This window comes from Colossoma macropomum, unplaced genomic scaffold (genome assembly GCF_904425465.1).
Source record: "Colossoma macropomum unplaced genomic scaffold, Colossoma_macropomum, whole genome shotgun sequence".
Classification (NCBI taxonomy): domain Eukaryota; kingdom Metazoa; phylum Chordata; class Actinopteri; order Characiformes; family Serrasalmidae; genus Colossoma; species Colossoma macropomum.
In genome coordinates, this window is record NW_023494798.1 from 19,948,426 (window position 1) to 19,965,766 (window position 17,341).

General features: G+C 39.4%; 1 protein-coding gene across 1 annotated transcript in view; it reads left to right on the forward strand.

Annotated features, from left to right (window-relative positions):
• Positions 1 to 1,503: 1,503 nt before the first annotated feature.
• The window catches only part of sema3ab (sema domain, immunoglobulin domain (Ig), short basic domain, secreted, (semaphorin) 3Ab), a 45,587-nt gene continuing 29,749 nt past the window's right edge, over positions 1,504 to 17,341 (forward strand). The window contains 1 exon segment of the mRNA XM_036584679.1: positions 1,504 to 2,089. Within this exon segment, the coding sequence (XP_036440572.1) occupies positions 1,975 to 2,089 (115 nt within the window). The 5' untranslated portion in view covers positions 1,504 to 1,974.

A 17,341-nucleotide genomic window follows, 5' to 3' on the forward strand; every position in this document is an offset into this window, starting at 1 on the left:
GAAAACATATGCTTTCTATGTTTAAAAAATACTACAGTTAGAACAAATACAAATAAACTAATAAATAATACATTGTGAATTTATGGTTTCATAGCTGTCAGTTAGCTTAACCATTTCAAAACCTCCCCATAAGGAAGTCTAATATTTACAGGTACCATCCAAGCTAATCAGTCCTTTAGTAAATTAAATCAGGTGTGCTGCTGGTGGAATTTAACAAAGTATTCTGTTATTCTGATATTATATTGTGTAACTGACAGTAACACACTTACTGCCAGGACAAATAGGTTTAACAATTTTCATGGCTGCCTGAAACGTTTTATAGTTTTGTATATTGTTTTCATGGTCACACCTTGAATAAAGTATTTAGATAGAATTTGAGAATTTATGAACAGCTGCCAGTAGTCACTAGAGGGCATGCTCGATGAAGTAAATGATAGTTTACACATAAGGAGCCAGAAAGTAAAGTGATAGACATTTGTTCCATGAATAGCACTATTATGATACGTCGTTCCTAAGTAACGGAATGTACTTAGGTTCTTAATTGTACTTACATTTACTTAATAATCAAAAGTAATTAACAGTTATTACAGTTATATTACAATATTTATTATATTATTTTGATGAACAAATTCTATTACACAGTATTGTATTTTTGTACTTTTACTCATAGTTTTCTTACCTAGTCCTCTGCCTAACCAGTTCCATTACTAGGGAATGATGCTTCATAACAATGTTATAAATAGAAGACTATTATGAAGCATCCATTTTCAATACAATATCATTTACTTCATAAAACATCTTGTGATTACTGGCATAAGCTGCTTATAAATATGTAAGTACTGCTTTATATGTTTTATTAATATATCAGTGCTAATGTGGGTGTTAATTCCTTCAAATGAAGGGTTATGACTTTCAGGAGAAGGAAAAATATTCTTAAATTTTAATATAAGTTAAAGTAACATATTTTTATTCTGAGTAGTTTTGGACCATTTCGATTGGTCTATTGTCATAAAATAAAAGGCTGCCATTTTCAGTTGATACAAAAATTGATACAAAATAAGTTAATTGATTAATTTTAAAAAGGTTTTAAATCAGTTCATTTTAAAAGGTTTTGATCTGACAGTGATGATATGTAAAAAAGTAATAGTAGCTTTTGTTTTACAGACAGAGAAGAAGCTAAGCTCAATACTTCCCTAGATTTGCTGTGTAACTCACGCTTATGATAAAGTCAAGGAGGACCGGTTATAGTGAGAGAAAGTCAGGTGCTATTACAACAATCATTGAAAATCTTTGAGAGAGTGAGCAATAGATAGCATGTGGGTGAGTGAGAGTGGGTGAGTGAGTGAGTGTGGGTGGATGTTGGGGGGGCTGTTGTGTCAGGCGGAAAAAAGAAAACTATACCTACAGGATCCTCTCCTCCAAGCCCAGCCCCCCTCCCTCCCTCCCCCTCTATCTCTCCCTCCCTCGCTTGCCCAGGCTCTCTCAGTTGTCTCCACTCTCTCTTCGGCTGTGCGCGGTGTGGACTTGCGTGCGCTGAGCTCTTGCGGGGCAGAGTGTGTGAGGGAGAGAGAGAGAGAGTGGTAGAGTTCAGTTTAGTCTCAGTGCGCTTTCAGCTGGGCTGCTACTTTAGATAGTTGCAGAAAAGAGAGGGGAAAGAACAGAAGGGGGGCTGAGTAGATAAACAGCCTCAAGGCTCGGAAAGAACACACATATACACACACACACAAACACATTCATAGAAGAGAAAGCGAGTGTGCTGAGGCACTGGCGTTCGTTGATGGTCAGTTTCTGAGTGTTCTGAACGCTTTACCTAGAGGGATGTGATCGCCATGTGTTTTACACATTGACTGACCACACATCCACACGTTCACACCTGCTCCACCCTCAGGTGCTGCTGCTCTGATCTGGACCACTGTTATTAGCTGTGTTCTCTGGAGCCCTGGGGACTGGACTGCACAGTGCCAGGGGGTCATCATGGACTACTTGTGGGGGTTCGTTGTGCTGCTGTTTGGGATCAGTGCGCCCGAGAGAGGAGTGGACGCACGGCAGGCCAAAAACAACGTGCCTCGTCTCAAGCTCTCCTATAAAGGTGAGTACTTCTATTGACCACTACTGCTTATGGGCTTTAAATAGAGTAGTGTTGTTTATACAAATAGTTAATGCTTAAATTTGACTCAAGTAGACTTGCGTTATCATGTATAATACAACATCAATACATTTTCATTGTCATATGTTTTTTTGCACCACTTAAAAACTGCCTTTTACATTATGTAAATGTTGATGAGAAACGGACCAATAGAAATGGCCCAAAATTACTTGGAATATAATCAATTTATTGAAGTTAAGAACACTTTTTCACCCTTCTCCTGTAAAGTTGCCATTCTGAAAATACAAAGTCAGAGACAGAAAGAAAAGACTTATGTATGCATGATTGTAATTACCAGTGGCTTCTAATCATTTGATTGAAACTTATTATTATTATTATTATTATTATTAATAACTAATTTTTCATTCAGCAAAGTGATTTAAAAGGCGTGTTTTATTGAAGCAGATGTGTGTGTGCTTGATTTTAGTTGTTGCTCCCTGTTTCCACTCTCTGAGCTCAGCAGGCAGAACGTTCACTTTCTATTATCTCATTAAAGTGGGATTCACTCTGAGTAGCACATGCTGTTATATAGCCTGTACTGATGCTGAATTGCCATTTTTGTCTCAGATTAAACAAGTATTCACTTTTAGATAAGCATAATCTTACTAAGTTTCCCTGTTTCACCTTTATAAGTCCCACACTATGCATGGGTGGTGAAGTGAAGAGAGAGGAAAGAACAACATTTGGGACTGGAGTGTTTTTATCTGGGTATAATGACAATTTATGCAATATATATAACAGCACATGAACATATAAAGATTTACTGTGCTGTGAAAGCTGTATTAGTAGGTATGTAGGTACGAATGTGCTCAAAGTGTGATAGATGAATAGAACTGGAGACAGATGGGAATGCTTTAACTGCTCTCTGGTTGTATTAGCATGTATAATTCAGCCCTTATTGTGAATATTTATCTATGTATCTCACTATATTTATGTAGTTATCTCGCTTTTGTCTGTACTTCTGTAACATGAATGACTAATAGTCTCTGTCAACAACATCTTGTCATAATCAGTCATAATTTTCCATTTCATTACACAAAATATGTCTACGATGTACCACAATATGTGCTTGCTTTCTGCTTTTTCACCACATTACGAGCTCGCTGCTTTTTTTTTTGTCTTCTGGTGTTGGTCATACGTCTCAAAAGCCTGTCACTGTAACGTTGCTGGTTGGTATCTTTAGAAGGACTTCTTTTTCTATGGTTATATGTAGGACTGGGTATTGAAATTACTGACCAAATTACTTCAATACTACCAAGAAAAACTGAAAAATTGAATACTAAGTCATAGCGTCTGTGAGACAGTAGGCATTCATGTTCTCAGGCTAAATTACATGCTGTTTGCATGTTGTTATTATTATCTATGTTTGTTTATTAGTCTGCAGTCCACGGTGGTCATTAAATATACCCACTTCCAGCACCTCACACACTGGTTTAAGCCACACTCACTTTCAGTGTGCAATTTAAAATAAAGTATCATTCAGGAATCAGTTTTGAAGTCAAGTTATTTATACCAGTATCAAAAAATTTTAAATGACGAGCAGCCTTAGGACATTATCAGTGATGTGGAAAATTGATTTTTATGGTGTGGTTTGTGGGCTCTCTTTCTTCCTCACACTTATTCTCTGTTAACCAGAATAAAATGAACTCTCAGGAGAGAGAGACTGAGTGAGAGAGGTTGACAGTAAGGTCAGATGCTGAAGTAAAAGTGAGCCATCTTTCTCTCTGTTAGTTTTCTGATTCAACTGACAGATCCTCATTAGCTAGCCAGAGGAAACAGAGCTCGTCATGAACCTGAGTGTCTGACAGCCACTGTGATATCAGTACTATCTCTCACACATCTGTGTGTGTGAGATTGAGAGATTTGAGTGACTTTCCCTGCAACAAATACTGACACCTACAGGCACCTGTACAGCATGTATGCCCAGCATGGAAATACTGTGTGTGTGTGTGTGTGTGTGTGTGTGTGTGTGTGTGTGTGTGTGTGTGTGTGTGTGTGTGTGTGTCTACTGTAGAGATTGATTTGATAAACAAAGGTGTCACATATATGTGGGGAGTTTGTGAATGGATGAATGGATGGAGGAGCGTGAAGAAAGAGGACTCTCTGGAATGTGCATTAGAATGCTGAGTTTACAGTGAACGACTTACTCCTGTCTGAAACTGTTAGGTGATCTCCATTAAACCTGGACGCCACCATTCAGTAATGTAATTTCTAGTCAAAACGGTCATTAAGTATTTGTTTTTTTAGAAACAGAAAACATGTTATTGTCGGAACAAAACATTGTCCCCCAAAATGGTTAATTTACAGGAGAAGGAAAAATTGTTCTTGACTTTTCTTATTCTTAACAAGATTTTTTCTAAGTAATTTTGCACTATTTATGTTGGCGGATTCAACAAACAATTCTAACATAAGGCACAGGGTAACTGGACTTTAACAATTGTGCAAAAAAAAGAAAAAAAAACAAAAACAGAGATACAAGGTTTTTGCCCAACGGCAACAATGAATTTACCACAAAATTACAGTCTTAACACACACACACACACACACATCATCTAAATCCTTCTGGGTCGTGGGGCAGCCTTAACAGCTAAATACAATATTACATTTCTACTTCAGCTTCCATTCTGTTTAGGAGACTTGCTTTTAGTTTCTCAAGAAATTTACAGGGATATTTTTCCACACCACCAAAGTTCAGTCTTAGAAGTTTTGCTTCTCACGATTGAAGCAATTGCCCACACATTCAGTGACACTGAGGTCTGGACTCTGGGGTTGTCAGTCCATTGTGAACACCAGCAGCTTCTTTGTTTGTGTTGATTTTTTCTATTTTATCTATTTGCTTTTCTCAGTAATGGCTTCTTGACAGCTACACATCCTTTCAGTCTCATAGGGTTGAGTTGTCTTCTCACAGTAGAAGGATGGACAGAAACACTTGTGGATTTTTCAGATCTGAAGTATTGATTTTCTCCTCTCTCTCAAAGATGAAAACTTTAATGGCTGTTTACTTGATGGTGACAGTATTGGTGGTCTATCAGGTCTTGCACCTTTTGTAAGAAGTCTGATTTTCTCTACATCCTTTAATATATTGTGATTTTTTTGAACCCCAGTTTTGAAAACCCCTGTTTTTTAACTTATCATTGACTTTCCCCCTTGTTTGTGCAAGTGGATTGGCTTATATCAAATGTATTTTATGGCCACTGGACATTAAGGCCCAATCCCATTTCTTATTTTTATCCCACCCCTAATTCTTTGGTGATATTAAGCTGAAGTCAGCTATTCGCCAGCTTCTTGTGTGAATTTTCCCCGTTCCACCTTAAATGGAGCAGCACTTACGTTCTGGCGCTTTAGGAGTCAGTACTGCTGGACTATTTAAGGTGGAACGGGAAATTTAGCTAGCTACCGAGACATTAGCATACTACTAGTGATTTTTTCTTATTTTTTGTTATGAAGTTAAGGACCATAATACATTGAAATGCCATTAATCTAATGGTACTAATGCTACATTGGTTATCGTAATTTTTAAATGGTGAAAACACTCACATTTGTGGGTTTCTTTGGTTGCTTGCACAGCAATTTGGCCAGTCTTTTTTCCCATAATACTCTGTTTGGAGTGTGCCTTTGAAAAACCTCCATTTGGAGGGCCATGTAGCCCTAACACTTCACTCTGCCCCTCTATCTCAACAAAGATTGGGACACCCTACCCCTAGGCATGAACATGCAAAACAGAGGGCTAAGGGCTAAGTGATAGGGGCAAGGGTTTAAATGGGATTGGGCCTATATGAAGGGTTGTCATTGACTTTTGCACAGTCCTGTACAAGGAAACAGTGATGAGTGAATTTACTTGATTCAGATGTATACATCACTTCCTTATGGATAGAATGTGCAACATCAGTTTTGTGTTCCTGTTTACTTTTGTCAATATCTGTGTTGATGTTAACATATTAAGTTGATGTAGAAATTATGCACACGGTTGGATCAAGTAAATTCAATGCTTTACTTTTTTTAGTGAATGTATATTCGTTTTTGTACTGCATGCGCTCACATTTCCTCCCACGCTGCCCTGTTGGATACACTGCTAAGACGCCCACCAGCATCAACTCCCCCAACACACACTCACAAACACACATACACATACATACATGCACATACCTGTGAGCGCAGGTCAGTACAGTCTAGCTGAGGCAGGCTTTACACACTGCTCACACTGCTCACAGTGCTACAGCTCTGCTTTTACATGACTGAGTGCATGTATTTATATAATAGATGAAGGGCTGTTTACAGTGGTACTGAAATTGAAACAATATCACAGGACTATCACAGGACTATCATATGCTGAAGAAATGCTCAGAAGGTTAGTGTAACTCAGAAAACAAACACACACACACACACACACACACACACACACACACACACACACACACAGACTGCTCCCAAGGCTTTATTTCCATCAGCACAGGGGGGAACCTGCCCTGTGGGGGAGTTCTGGGTGTGTGGAGGGAATGCCACCCATGAGGAAGTCCTGAAGGATAACGAGAGAGAGAGCAAAAGAGAGAAAGAGAAAGAGAGTGCGAGTGCAAAATGAGAGCTAGAGACGGAGCACAACAAAAAAGTGTGTGTGTGTGTGAGAGAGAGAGAGGTGATATAGCAAAAGGGAGAGGTGGGGGTGTAAAAAGAGAGAAAGATAGAGAGAAGAAAAGTGAGAGAGTGAAAGCAAAAGAGAAAGAGTATAAAAAGAGAGAGAGAGAGAGAGAGAGAGTAAGGGTGGGTGGGTGTTAGGGTGGGCGGTTCTACACCCCCTTTGAACCCAGGGGTCCCAGGGCAGGATAACATTAACACCCTTACATACACATCAACCAATATGGCTTGACCGTATCAACACTCATACATTGTGCGTGTGTGTTTGTGTGTGTGAGTGCATGGGGGGGCTGTGTGATTGGTAAGGGGTATGAGAGAGTCAGAAAAAGTGTGTCACATATATAACGTTACAGAAAATAAAATGATTCGTTTGCATTAGCACAGGATAGATGAGACTCGCATAATCTCCTGAAAGAATGAGGAAGTTTTAATTCGCTTTCATTACACTTCTAATCCAAAAATACGCCAAGAATCTAACAAGAGTTCTTCAGTTACAGCCTGAGAATGTGAACTCTTAATGTCCTCTTCACCCTTTTATAGGCTGTGTGCTGAACATGAACACACACAAACACACAGCTCCTGTATGAAAATGTAATTTATTAGTGTGTTATGAAAATATAGGATGTAGCACTGCTGTTGTGAGAAAACATTATAGCTAACTTTATAGGAGGTCTTTAATATTTGGTAACTTTGGCCTATTTCTTTTGGTCCATTTATCATGAAATGTTCCCACAGTACAGGGAGCTGCTAGCATTTTCAAACTGTAGAAAAAAATAGAAACAGAAAAAAATACGAGACTTAATATGACAGCAAACATTTAATATATTTTCAGTATGTAATATTTTTGAATTGGCTGAATAAATATGCACAGGGATTCTCACAATATAGCTCTTTGTTTAAAAGGCCCATGTCTTATATTTTTCTTGCTTGTGAAATTTTGCCCCAAGGTCTGTGTATAAAGTTTGTGTGGTTTTATTAAAAAAAAAGTAATTCATTTTTACGTGACATTTTCCAACCTCTCTTTATCCCTCACAATTAAACAGTCTGCTTTTGTTACTGTACCTTTAAGACCGATATATATGTAAACAGTAAATGTTCTGATTGGCTGCCCTGTATTGTGTCTCACTCGAAAAAGCAGTCTGGGCTTAAACGCTACTTATAACTTTAGCATGAATGGGTGGGGCTAAATAAATTGAATATATGCAAATGCATTGATTTTTCCTGACATCACAAAAACAATGAATTCAAAATGTATTGTGGCTTAGTTTCTATAAATGACTAGTTTCTATAAATAACCGTAAGGACTGGGAGTGAATTGTATGTTTTGAAGCTTTAACAGTGCTTATATTATTTTAATACTTAAGTGGTGGTGATGCCCAAAAGTATCCAGGCACTCCTTCTAAGTAGTGAACTCAGCTACTTTAATGTGCACCAGCTGCTGACACCGCCATTTGATTGTGCACGCACAGCTTGTATAATCTCCATAGGAAAGTACTGTCAACAGAGTGGGATGCTCTGGAGCAGCTGCACTTGAGCCTAAGGTCACCATGCCCAATAGCAAGCATTAACTAGAGGGGTATAAAGCCCCCCAGCATTAAGGTATGGAGCAGTGGACCTATGGTGGAGCTCCATCCAGTACTGACCTCGCGAATGCTCTTGTGGCTCTGAATGCAATCAAATCCTCACAGCAATGTTCTAGCATCTAGTGCAAGCCTTCTGGGGAAGCTTTACACTAGGGGGGTAAACTCCCTTTAAAATATCCTTGATTTCAGAAGAAACATAGGATGAGTAGGTGTCTACAAACTTTGACACACAGTGCAGTTAATGGTGACACACTTTGAAGCCATGCCTGCTGTGCTGAAATGCTTACTGCTTTGAGCATGTGCACCAACTGCTGTGGCTGCTTCCATACTGAATAATCATTAATGCAATGAAACAGCCTCTAAATCTGACCAAGTGAAAGCACACGTGAGACCAGTTTCCTCATTGAGACTTGCTAAGGCCTGTAGAGGGCCTGCATTACAGGCTGTGTAGCTGGAAATAGCTGGAAGTGTTTGGAAGGAGACAGGAAGCACAAAGCAACCCAGGTGCATTTGTTAGATTTTCTTGCTAGGGACGCAGTGAATAGACAACAATAAGGATGTTTTTTTCTGCACCCACCACTTCCCCTTGCGCACACGCATTGGGCCTGCAGTGCAGGGAGGGCAGGATGTATGTAGGGTAGCGGAGTTTATTTTTATCAGTCTCAGATGGGAATACTCCTCTGCCTCCATCTGCCCTCTCTCCTTCTCTTTCTCTGATGTTTTTCATAACAATAGCAGAGAGAGAAAGAGAGAGAGAGATTTCTCCCTAGTCTTCATGTGCCAAGCTATTTAGAAAGACTGGTGAAAGAGCAGATGAATTCTATTAGAGTGATACAGGTGTACGTCACCAGAGCTGGGTTGCATAAAGGTCACCAACAGATTGTCTAAAGGAAAATCAAAATTTAGCTACTAAGGAAAAGAACTGAATAAGACTAAATCTGAACTGTCATTGGGGACATTTTTCAGACACTTTTTCTCCCGTAGGCTTGTTCCAGTGGGTTGCTCAGCCACCCTGGAGCTTCCTTCTGCTCTCGTCTCCTCAGAGAACAGAAAAAGTACCCTCACTCATTCAGCTCACAAACTGCCACAAACTCACAAATGCTGCCATGCTGAGACAGTTGTGGAAAGTCTCTGTCATAGCACAACAGGAGACCGAACATGTCATTAGCCTAGTTTTCCTGTTTCACTTAAGAGCCATCTTTGTGTTCCAGATTTCCAGAGTAACACTTTTAACAGATTTTATACATACACAATTTGGGTAAAATTTGGGTACTTCTGTTACTGTGACTATTATAATTTATTACAAATGCCAGATTCTTTTTTCTGAGACTTTCACTTTTCATTGTTTTCATCTGCAGTGAAGCTCTAATCTAAACTTACCCATTTAAAGGTGGTGTTGTCAATTTAAAATATATATATATATATATGTGTGTGTGTATGTGTATATATATATATATATATATATATATATATATAGTTTAAATAGAAATTTTAAGTGTTCACATAAAACATCAGACTATTTTATTTTAACAAAGTGCAGTTTTCCATCGATCGTATCGCCATATATATATATATATATATATATCCTCCAACAATATATACATATTAAACCTCTAACATCCAACCTATCAGAACACGAGGTGTCTCTGCTTGCTGCTTGTCTGTCAATCTCATAACGGATAGGCCTACCTTAGCTTTAGCATCATACAGCTAGTTAGCTACAAACCTGAAGTTGTGAAGATCTGCAACAGCCAGTTTTTCAAGGAAAAATGGCAACAAAAATAACATTTCATTTAACACTGTGCAGCTGTCATAGCAAAATAGCAAATGTTAATGTTAGCTGGATAGATAGCTACGTTAGCTTGACTTTCTGAAGCTAACAAAGTAGACTCTACACTCTGAGTGATTCAGTCCAACAAGGCTGATCTTAGCTAGCTGGTTACCTTCTGTGTTAGCCAATGTTAACTAGCTATTCAGCTGTGTTAGTATCCACTTATGTCATTGTCACAGGCTTTCTCTCATCCATTCATGGGTTTTTGGGGGTGGGGGGTTTTGGGGGAATCACTTAAGGAGGACTGCATTTTTTGGCTGTTGAGTTTTAAAACCGCTCAATTTAGATAATGTCTGCTTTTTTGACTTTACAACAGTGCTTATCCTCTTGTACCATATATGTGAGAGCTAGCTGTTTTAGTGTGCACGTCTGCATTTTTGCTTCAGGTATGTTACCTGTATTTGTTGTCATGATGGCACCAGGATGCCGTGACAGGCCTTCACAATGTCATAGACTGACACAACAACTTTATCTTACCTCTAATTACTTGCACCATTGTTGACTTATCAGTGTTCAGAAATCTGTGGACAGGAGTTGCTTCTGGTGTACCTGAGTATGTCGGAAACACTGCAGGGTCAGCTTCATCCTAATGTGCCATGATGACGAATGAGCTTCTGTTTGGGTTTGGTGAGCTTAATAGAATTAAACCAACAAAGACACACATGCACACACACATACAAACACACAAAGGAGGATTATACAGTCATGTTATGCTATATTGCCTTGCTTGTTTCGGTTGATGACACAGTGTGTTATTGCAAGAGCTTGGCAACGGAGGATCTTAACAGCATACATGAATAAAAATAAACACTGAGATTTGCCGTCGGATGTTGCTATGGGGGCATGCTGAAAAGAGTTTATAAAGTGAGAAGACAAACACACACTTGGAATGCATGGTTACATAGACAACACTTTTAATCCACCTCCCATGTTCCCTCCCATCAACACAACGCAGGCCCCTAGCGACAGTGCCCAGCGTCAAGTTCATTTACAGTTTGCAAGCATTACTAAGGATTGTCATGACTTCAGTTTTTAGTGATGTGATAATCTGTTTATTAAGGGCATTCATTCATTTCATTATTAAGATATAAGTGTTAAAATTGTGGCATAATGCTAATGTTGCTTGAGAGGAGATCAAAATACTGAACTACCCTACCTCTCAATAGAGCACATTGAATGCGGTCCTTTTCATAGCTAGAACAACAATTTCACAAGTTGTTACAAACAGTGAATACCCCGCCTATAGGTTAGCTTACTTCAGCTAAAAGATGTGAGCGCCAACCAAGGAATAAAGTACTGCTCTCCTCCCAGCAAAGTGTTTATTTTGCTTGGCATATCATGCTCACATTCTTTTCATCTAATTATATAGGGAGATTCACTCGAAAGAGGCCCCGAATATTCTGTTGAAACTCCCGTTAGGATGAAGCAATCTGAACCAAAAATTGGTTGACATGACCGTGATTATGCTAGCACACCTGGTGTTGCTCACTAGGAAATTCAACTGGTTGAAATCCTCCTGCCTGAAGTTACAAGCCTGCAAATACTTGGCAAGAGTGTCTTCACTGTCGAGTTTTTTCTGTGTAATAAGCAACATTTTTATTGAACGTCACTACCTGACAAAGTATTGTCTCTACAGTCAATGGCAAATTTGAATAAGAAGCTGCAATTAAGTATAATTGTCTAGTTAATTATGTTGTATGCATGTGAGTATGATGCAGTTGACTGGCATTGACTAGCATCAATTTGTTTTCAGTATTTAGTGTGTCCTTTTTCTTTACAGCTTAAGTTGGTTGCATTTTCTGCTTCTCACGATCCAAGTAATCCCAAACACATTCAGTGATGCTGAGGTCTAGACTCTTGTGGTCAGTCCATTGTTCTAAGAACACCAGCAGTTTCTTTGTTTGATTTGCAAATTTTCTTCTTTTTATTTTTCACTTTCTCAGTAGCAGCTTCTTGAAAATCTACATATCCTTTCAAACCCACAGCGATGAGTTGTCTTCTCACAGTGGAAGGATGGACAGAAACACCCGTGGATATTTTTTTTAGATCTGAGTCAAGAGTGGAGCTTCATTTTCTCCTCTCTCTCAAAGATGAAAGCTTTAAGTACTGTTTATCTGATGGAGACAGTTTAGTGGTCTAGCAGGTCTGGCACGTAGTTAGGAGTCCCATTTTTTTACTATATCTTTTAATCATTTTTAGAACTCCAGTTTTGGAAACTCCCATTTTTTTTTCATTTTTTTTCCTTATTTTCCCTTCACTACCCTCTACCAATGCAAATTGGACTTCTCATAAATATCACCTGAAAAATAAATAACTTGTACTGAACAACTTGTTTTGACTGGAAATTCCGTAAATAAAGGGTGGTCTCTAGCTTTTGCGCAGTAATGTATGTGCACAGAAAGATACACACACAGACACATGCCTGACACCCTGTGAAACACTCAGGGTGTGTGTACACATACACACAAATGTACCAGCTTAATTCAGTGTGTGTATGTGTGTGTGTGCATCAGAGTAGATAGAAGTTCGAGTGGAACTCTCTACAGCACAAGTGCGTTATGTAAGCAAACACTTGAAAATACAATGAGACTCCAGCAACACTTCATACATCTATTGGTTGAGACATTACACACACACACATGCACAGGCCTCTCTCACACACTCCTGTCTCCTTATATAAGGTGGGGCAGGGGGATTTAAAACCATGGAAAAAGGGAGATGGAGGGATTATCAGTGTGGGTAACAACTCAGCTCAGGCACAGCTCAGAGAAACCATATGTTATTGATTTCCTCTCAGTCAGTTCCACCTTCTATACCTACAATACTGTGCAAAAGTCAGACACCCTTCATTTATAAAGTTTTCAGTCAAAAGGGTCATTCAGTACAGCGTATTCATTTTTCAGGAGACATTTCCAAAGAACTTAGATATAAGATAATCCACTTGCATAATGAAGGGGGAAGTCAAGTTGAGTTTCCAAAACTCCACCAAAACTGTTCCCATCAGATAAACAGTCCTTAAAGCTTTCATCTTTGAGAGAGAGGAGAAAATGAAGCTCCACTCTTGACTCAGATCTGAAAAAAAAATCTACAGGTGTTTTTGTCCATCCTTCCACTGTGAGATCAAACTCATAAGTCTGACAGGATGTGTAGCTGTCAAGAAGCCATTACTGACAAAAGACAATAGACAAAAAAGAAGAAAAAAATTCTAAAGGAAAATTAAAATACTGGTGTTATCAGAACAACGGAGTGGCCACACCAGAGTCCAGACCTCAACATCACTGAATGTGTGGGCTACTTGGATCATGAGAAGCAGAAAATACAACCAACTTCTAAAACTGAACTTTGGAGGGGTGAAAAAATATCCCTGCCGATTTCTTTGAAAAACTGAAAGCATTTTTGATATTATATGTAGTTATTGAGGCTTCTGCATAATTATCTATTAAATATATGTTGTCTGCTTTTTTTTCCTGATATTGAAAAATCTTGTACTTAATAGCAGCGTTGAATGTAAACTTATAAAAGGTTAGTTACCAGGGTGCCTAAAAATAGTGAGTTACTTCAAATAATGAGTTGACAGAATAGAACGTAGATTCTCCTCATTCATTCTGTCTGAGGTCTTCTTGTACAGTGTAATTTCAGTGTGTGTGTGTGTGTGTGTGTGTGTGAGTGTGCGCGCTTGCTGCCTGTGCACACTGGAGTGATGGTGAGATAAATTCCTTGTGTGTAAAGGTGTAGAGTGAGTTAGAGTGTCACTCTGGAGCTGGAAAGAATTCACTCATTATAATAAATAGATACAGTACCGTTTTCACAGCGAGTGAATCTCTGTCTTCTCTCTCTCTCACTCTCTCTCTCTCTCTCTCTCTCTCCCTCTCCCCCTCTTTCCTTAACTCCCTCTTCTCTCTCTTTCCTTAACTCCCTCTTCTCTCTCTTTCCTTAACTCCCTCTTCTTTTCCTCTCATTCTGTCTCTCTTTCTTTCTATCTCTTTCTCTTTTCATTCTGTCCTTCTCCCTCTTTCCCTCTCTTATCTCTTTCTCTCGCTTGCTTTCGTACTCTGTCTTCCTCTCAATTTTTTCACTTCCCCTCTCTCTCCTTTACTTGCACTTGCTCTCTCTCCACCACTCTCTTCTCTTACTCTGTCTCTCTCCATCTCCCTCACTGTCTTTTTCCTCTCTCTGTCTCATTCACTCACTCTTTCTGCGCACCCTCTCTCTCCCTCTCCGTCTCTCTCTCCTTATCCCCCTCTCTCGCCGTACCTCTCCTCCAATCTCTGTCTCATTTTCTACTACTTCTTTTATCTCTGTTTGCATATGACTGTGGTTATCTGACCATCTTTAACCCATCTTTTTCTCTCTTCACTCCTTTGCCCCACTTTCTCCATTATTTTTTTCTTCAAATTCTTTAATGCTGGCATGTAAGTTGTGTGTGTCTTGGGGAGGGGGAGTATTTCTTTATCTCCTGAAAAATTCATGGTGGATTCCATCACTCAAAAACTAAATAAATAAATAAGAAGAAATAAATAATAATTTTAAAAAATTTGATGGCTGATGGGAGTGACTTTGGCCTTGGCCACTGAGTCGGGAGAGTCCAGCTGCTGCCTCTATGTGATAAACCCAGCTGAAGTGTGAATGAGTTGGGGGGTGTATGAGAGGGAGCTGTGGTATGTTAAGAGCAGGTTTCCATTCACAGCCCAGTTGAGCTTTAACATGTTTCTCTCTCACACACACACACACACATAGACGGACACACAGGCTGTAATAACAGGTTGAGGTGTCCAATGCGTTTTGCTTGGTATTAATGTTGCTCTGGGGTGCAGTTTTAAAAGCCGCTAGTGTGGGCTCAGGGGAAAATCTCATTTTCCTTCAGGTCACAGGCTGTAATTAGAGTCCTCACTCTCTCACCCTCGCCACCTCTACTGCTCGGGCTCTTACAGCCCAGCCTGTCTCAGGCTTGGTCTTAGCCTTTTGACATGTACATTTTATCTTTTAACTCTCTGGCTTCCTCTGCAGAATACAAATGCTCTCCTATGTTCACTGATGTGTTGAGGATTATTTGTAACTAATATCTGAAATGGAACATGTTAAGCTTTTTTCTATGCAACCCAATATGACAGAGAACTTTTTCTATTCCCAGTGGCTCAGAATGTATAATAACGTATCTGATTCCAAAAACCTCAACCAATCATGGCAGAGAGAGAGAGAGCTGGGTGCTATTATCCGGACAGCAGGAGTTCAGGTATAGGGGTGGATGTGTTGCTTGCCTGGCCTCTGTTTTCTCGCACTGCTCAAGGTGTTGTTCGTGTGTGAGTTTGTGTGGGTTTGTGTCTCAGCGTGTCGTCTTGAAGGTCATACCTAGAAGAATCAAGAAGTGAAATGTACTGATGGTGGAATATCAACAGAAACACAAAAGCCATCAAAAGAAACTGAAATACACCAGTAGTTTAGTTCAACATCAAATCATCAAAACATCTATTAAAATGCATCAGAAAGTGGGTCGCATAGCTAAAAACAGGATCAGTAACATACTTGAAATCTTACTTTATCTGTACTTTTGTCTGTTCTTATAGATAACAGCAGGGCCGGAGTGGGGCATTTCTGTCAGCATTTCTCACTGCCCACCTGCTCGGATATGTCCTCATCCTCCTTAAGAAGCTTTTTTATTATTGCCTCTTATTGTGACCTTCACATGATTCATGTATGAAAATGGCTTCATCGGTAATGATCTACTTTACTACAGATATACGCTTTGATTAACATTTAAAGTTTGTTACATTTGTAGTTCTTGTACTTTTATGGATGGGTAACTGGTCCAAAACACTACCAGCCTATCAGGAATTCTCACACCTCCCCTGATTAGCCACTCCAGTATTGAATGGCGGTATGCTATACTAAACCTGGCTGATAGAGCAATGTAATCTGATGTTGACGATGACTGGCAGGTAATCCAGTGATGATGCATTAGAACAACTTGCTAAAAAGTAGATACAGATAATGTTTAGTCTAACTTTTTTGTTAGGACACTATTGGTTTTGGATTGAATTATTGTTGGATAGATATTATTACAGGGTATTGTCCACTGTCTCTGAATCCACTGAAACAGCTATGGATTCCTGCCAGCAGGAGCTTGTAAATGCATGTATTTGTGGTCACAACTTTCAAAACAAGAGGTGTAAATGCTTATAAACAAAGATGTTGAGTTATTCGTTATATTATGTTTGATTTTCATTAAATATTACATTTAAGCTAAAGGTAACATAGAAAGTATGTTAGGGGAAGTAGACAGTATGTGCATGTTTCTGGGGGAGGTAAGAGATGCTAATTATTTTTAGGTATAGCCCAGGCCTACATCATGCAAGTATGTGGTCAGGAACCATATATGCTGACTAGTCTATGGAAGCGTATATCGTGATTTAGGCAAACCATTTAAACTGTGTTAATTTGAGCTTCAATTGCTTGTTAGTCACTTTAGCCTCAAGCTTCAGTGCAAAACTAGAGAAACCAAACATGTCTTGGTTTATGGACTACATTAAGGGTAAGAAAAAAATGGGTTCTGCTCTGGCATAACTTGTGTTCCTGGATGCAAAGACATAGTACTGCTGTTATTCTAGCTATTTTTATACATGGATATTACTTTCACTTAATGTTCCATACTGTGGTAGTAAAGCATATTCTAGGGTTTTTAAAGGTCAGGTCAGGCTTGGCAGACATGTTGGCCTGGCCATGGCCCTAACCTAACCTGGCACCTCTACCCCACAGGCCACACAGCTCTGCTCGACTCTCTGCTCCACGAAGCATGAATGACGGCAAGAGCACCAAAGACAAGCAAACATCCCTCTGCCTGTATGTGTATAAGAGAGAGAGACAGAGAGTGAGAGAACCCAGCCAGTGATCTCAGCTTTATTACGGCCAAAACCGCACTCGCGCGTCACACACTCAGTGGTAGAGAAAGCGGACTAGCCACCCTGCAGAACTACACTATGAATGAGCCAAAGCCCCAATCCGTCCTGTCTCCTACTGCCCTGTAACAGCCTACTCAGCTCAACACTGAGGGCTCACTGTACATGAGGTTGGAAAAAGTCTCTCAGCCGTTCTACAGATATGAACAAAAATCTTTATAACTTAATCACATGATAGAGCAAGTGGAGCAAGATC